This window comes from Gavialis gangeticus, unplaced genomic scaffold (assembly GCF_001723915.1).
Source record: "Gavialis gangeticus isolate Ggan-Ray unplaced genomic scaffold, GavGan_comp1, whole genome shotgun sequence".
NCBI classification, from domain to species: Eukaryota; Metazoa; Chordata; order Crocodylia; family Gavialidae; genus Gavialis; species Gavialis gangeticus.
In genome coordinates, this window is record NW_017729011.1 from 22,688,830 (window position 1) to 22,694,231 (window position 5,402).

At 50.3% G+C, this 5,402-nt stretch overlaps 1 protein-coding gene across 1 annotated transcript in view; it reads left to right on the forward strand.

The window, feature by feature from the left end:
* Positions 1-5,194, forward strand: part of CUTA (cutA divalent cation tolerance homolog) — a 32,208-nt gene extending 27,014 nt beyond the window's left edge. Inside the window, exons 5-6 of the mRNA XM_019510835.1 lie at positions 516-565; positions 1,500-5,194. Coding sequence (XP_019366380.1) covers positions 516-565; positions 1,500-1,602 — 153 coding nt within the window. The 3' untranslated portion in view covers positions 1,603-5,194. The remainder of the gene's footprint in view (positions 1-515; positions 566-1,499) is intronic.
* The last annotated feature ends 208 nt before the right edge of the window (positions 5,195-5,402 follow it).

Sequence of the window (5,402 nt, forward strand, 5' to 3'; positions counted from 1 at the left end):
CGGGGCACAGGCTTGTACTGCACTCGGCTGGGCTTTCAGTCCAGCTCACTTCATGAGCTCTAACTCAATGCAAGAACGTGCATTATCGTGTGCATTATGGTAGGGCGGACACCCAACATGCCGGGCACTTTATGAACGCAGGGTAGAAGACTGCCCCTCATCTGAATAATTAACAGTCTAAGCAGGCAAGACAGAGCTATCTTCATCTCCCCGTTTACAGGAGGAGAACTGAGGTATGGAAAGAGCGAGCGATGTGCCTGAGGCCACACGGGGAGCTGGGAACTGAACCCACAGCTCCAGCGTCCCGTTGCAGAGCCTCATGCCCAAAGTCATACTTCTTTCTCCTTCCTGACTGTCCAGCATTATTTGAATCATTTGCATATGTCATAATATTGCCATGAGACTTCCTAAGGGACTGCAATTCCCCGGGAAGCCTTAAAGCAGAAGCCGTCAGCAGTAGGGGCTGGTGTGGTGTGAACAATTCAGCTGCTCCAGGTTCTCTTTTTCTTTTACAGTTGGTGAAAACAAGGACATCGAAAATCCCCGAGTTATCGGACTATGTCAGGTAAGGTTCCTGCTCAGTGTGGCTGCCCTTTTTTCAGTCTCCTCTAAATCTGCTGTGCCTAACTCAACCAGAGAGAGGGAAAAGCTGTTTCCTCTCTAGACACAACAGTAGGTTTTTAAATCCTTGATCTTTTCTGCTTCGGCATACGCCAAATAAGACCAAACACAGCATGGGCACCATAGCAGTTCAAGGATTGCGCTGGCAGGAATAATCCAGCGGCTTTCGGGTTGACATGGAGCCCACGTCCTTCAAAAGAGTCTCTGTGGTTCATTGACATGAGGGGCCTTCAGCTTTTGTGTTGCAATCAGGGGAGATTGACGGGCTCAGTGTAGAAGTGGGAGAAACTGAGCAGTTTGGACTGCATTTCACCAAGTACCTTTTCCCCCAGCCGACAGTTGACTGGTGCAGTTCATTATCACAAGGTATCTATGGGGTCAAGAACAACTGAGTTACCTGGATCTTAGCTGTATATTTAAATATCTATATTTGCTGTTTATATGGATAACAAGAACATCTGGCTACAAAAGGAATTAAATAAAGGTTAGGGAGACTTGGCCACCCTCTTGCTCAAGGCTTAACTCTTGGGGACAGGAAGAAGACTTTCCTTTAAGACAGGTTATCCTATAACTACCTACTATAGGGTTGGTTATTTTGCATCTTCTGAATGATCTAGCGCTGGTCATCAGAGACGGCACGTGGGACGCTGGTATGCTGCAGCCTAGCAGTTTCTTCTGCCATGTTGAACCCAAAAGTCCAGCAAAAATCTAATTAAATGATGAAAAGGGCCACCAAAGTGCTTTGAAGTTCATGCCAGTGCTCTAGTCCGAGGCTGGCACATCCTGCTCTGAATTGAAACCTCTAGCAACTGTAAGATGGAGCCTGTTTCTGCAACAGGGATGATTAATCACATGTGGGGGGGTGTTTTCTGTTTCAGATCCATGCATCCTTTTGAAATTCCTGAATTTATCAGCCTGCCCATTGACCAAGGAAACCCTCTCTATTTAAAATGGATTGAAGAAGGCATCCCAGACAAATAGTTGGAACGGACCACTTGATTATCCTTCTCAGGACACATACCTGCCCAGCTTTTCCTTCCTGGGAGGAATAGAAGAGGTTTGCTTTGCCGGTCTGTTCTCTGTTGAGCGCAGGTGGGAGCGGCACAGATGCAAGGAAGGAAGCAGAGCTTCCCTGGGGGTTGTTGGTAGCGCACACGCTCGGCATTTGGGATAGAAGTGAAGACCTGCTTGAAATACAGATTAATGAACACCCCGTGTCTGCGTGAACCTGCGCTCCACAGAGGGGCTGCCACACGGGACATGGGAAGAGCTGGGGCTCGGGTCCGGAGTTGGGAAGGATCAGGGCCATGGGGGCTCTGTGGCTTTTCTGGCTGGCACCCGGGAGGCTGCTGGCCACCCCATCTAGCCGTCTTCCTTGCAGGGGGAGGATTGAAGCTAAAGAAAGAAGAAGGTCCTGCTTCCCAAGTGAAAGCAGATCAGGCTCCGGCAGGTGCACCAAAATCCAGGGCAACGTTCAAAACCAGATAGACGTCCCGAGTGCTGGCTACGCAGCCTTTGGGAAAGGGGCCCAGATGGCGCAAACAACCTCCGCTGGGCAGAGGAGAAAGCTGGGATGGGAACACAAGGGGTGTCTGAAACAAACACTTTTCACCCTGATAAAGCCTGGCAGTGCAGAGGGACGTTCAGGTTTTAATAGGATCGACTGCTTGTAATAGGTTTGGTCTGCTACGGTGTAAGTTATGGAGCAGTATTTAGTCACTTATATCAGATGCATTAATAAGCAAGAGTACATCTTACTTCTGGAGGCCGGCTTGCTCCTGTCGCCTCTTACGGGAAACAGGAGGGTGTTTGGGTTGAACCTGGATTTCACCAGGGAAGAGAAGCATTAGTAGGGTTGGAGGGTACATGCGCCAAGGCCCCTCTGTGTCCACTGTCGACTTCTTTTTAGGCGTTGTGAATGTTTCAGTGCTTAATGTAAGCAGAGGGACTGGGCCCAGGGATAACCCCTGGTCTTGCAAAAAGGAGCCATGAGCATATTCATGAGAAGCAGCAGCAGGACCTGAGTTTCATAACACATCCAGAATGGCCTGTTTCTGCCACCTCAGATTTATACCAGCGGACACGCAAGCTGCCTTGCAGTTGTGTGATTAAGTGATACGGCCTGGTGTGGAGAGATGTTGGGGGTCATTTAGTCGACTTTCCAATGGCAACATGAAAGAAAGACACGGCCCCCTTCGCCTGCCGTTGTACTGGGCTGTTGTACTCACCCTGACATTGCGGACCTGCCCGGGGAGAGCCGATGGGTGGCACGCGTCAGGGACTGAATGGGCTGTGAAGACTGAGCTGCCCCTAAAAACTGACTTCAGTGGTTCAAGTTTAACATAGCTTGGCAGCGGGGAAGTTTCTGTGCTCTCCCAGGGGACAGAAAGGACTCGAGTCTCCAGAGCAGTCAGGCCTGCCCCCCCTTTATAGCACCGGGATGGATCTCGCTGTCCCGCAGGCTCTGTGTACACTTGTAATCAAAGCCCAAAACCACACCTGAACAAAATCAGAGCAATCCTCCTTCTTCTACCCCTGGGACCCAAGCCAGGTGCCAGCAGATTCTGCATTATTTACCTTCCTCCTGCTTCATCAGCTCTCGTCTCAAGAGTTAAAACACCAGCTGTTCCACGGTATTACCTCCTCTCGAGTCAATTCAGGGCTCCCATTAAGCTCTGTTTGCCTAATGGTCCAGCTTAAAAGATTCCCCACATTCCTCCAATTCTTGGACCGGAGCTAGAGACTAATCCTGTTACCGAAGGGCAAGGCTGCACTCCTGTAACAAAGCAAATAGCCACCTTTGCTTTCATGCTGCTGCAGATGAGATTTTGCTGCATAATACAGGAAAGCACTCCTCCAACCAGCTCCGGTCCCGCATAGCAGAGTCCTACCCGCGCACACCAGCCGGAGACGGGCTTCGCTGCTTGTCACAGCAGTGTCGTCACGGGGTGTAAAGCGGGCCGAAGACCCAGCCATTTCAGCCTTGCTTTTGGTTGGTCCCTGTTGAGTAGAGAGACCTGGACCAGTGTCTTGTAGCAAGCGCCTTGCTGGGCCACGCGCCCAAGAGGTCCCTCGGAGCCAAGCAGGGGCAAGCTGGACCACGGAGGCATCTCAGCAACCTGCAGACAGAGTAGGGAGCAGGGCTGAGGAGTCACCTGCTTTCTGAATCTCTCTGCGCATCAACATATTGCATCAACATACAGTTACCTGGGAGGGGTTATATGTACGTGCATGCCACTTAATGCCACCTCAACAAAACATCTCTGGCCACCTTTTCACTCTGGGACGGTGCAGATTGGAGGGGAAACATCTGCAGGAACCAGAACTAATTGGTACAGTGCTTCGCTCACATTCGTCTGTCTTTATGTTTTCTTCTCACCAGCCAGGCAAGCTATGTGTTTCACCCGGAGGTGGCAGCATTTCACCGACAGCCAAAGGTGGTTCTCTGAGGTAATTTCCATAACTCATAAATACTCCCCTACAGAGAGGGGAGGGGAGGGAAGGAGAGGGAGAGCATGCACACCCCAGAATAAAGCTTCTTGCACGAGAGAAAAGAAAGCACCCCTGAGCCAGTCAGTATAGTAAATAGCCAAAGCAAAGGAATGCATTTGCTCCAGGTATAAGAGCACTGCATGTATTTGATCGTCCAAATCCCTCCTGCAGGAAGCATTAGGTATATTAATGTCAGCCTGAAATACAACAGGGTCAAAGTTACTAGAAATGCCCTGTGCTGCTTATTAAAGGAAGAGCAGCGCTACCATCGCCCCAAGTCTTCAGCTTGGTTTGTGCAAGGTTTCGGGAGCCACGTGGACTCCTGCCCGGCCTGAGCTCAGTAAGGGGGAGACGACCGCAAGCCAGTGATGTTAAAAAAGACTTTTTAATTGTACATCAGACATATTAATTACAACTTGAATACAACAAAAGTTGGTTATTAAAAGCAGCAACTTGAAATCATAAATCTTTAGAAGGTGCAAAGAGTTGTTATAAGATCTATGAGGCCTAACACAAAATACTCTCTGGAATAAAATCTTTTTAAAGGCTTCCCCCTTCACCTCTGGAGCCAAATGGGGGGTGGGGATTTACCTGCAGGGCCTGTGCGGTGCCAGCTGGCTGGGGCAGGGACGGGTTTGAATGTGCAATGGCTTCTCAGATTGCGCCCAGCAAGGATTTAAAAAGCCTGCACGTGCTGGCGGTGCTGCGCGACGGTGCCCGGCATCCCCCACCCCACGCAGTGACTTAGACCAGGGGTTCTCAGCCGCTGTAGACCCAAGACCCCCCTCTGGATTGTCACTCGATTTTTGACTACAGAAAAAACAGAGCAATTCTTCCTTTGCAAAGAGCTCAAGCAAGACCTCAATGGGGCAGAATGGTCTGAACACTGTGGATTCCTCTTTGTGAATCGTGAAGGCACACCTACCAGTGCTAACACGGGGTGACTCCCAGCGGCACCCCTTAAAGGACCTCAAGGCATCCTACGAAGCCACAGCACCCTGGTTGAGACTCACCAACTTAGTACTCAAAAGCTTTGCAGGCACTTGTGAAAGGTCAACGCATTAAATGAATGCTTGGTAACGAAAGTCTGAGGGAGAACGAGCACACCACGCACTAAAACGCCCCAGCGGCCCGACGGAGCAAGCAGAGCCCCTCGGAGTGACCGGCGGAGCAGACAGCACCGGTTGTTCTCACTCGGAAACGCTCCCCACCTAGAAACCAGATCAGCACTAGATGTTGGAGCCAAACTCCCCGCTGGAAAATAAAATAAATCCATGGCCTTAAACATG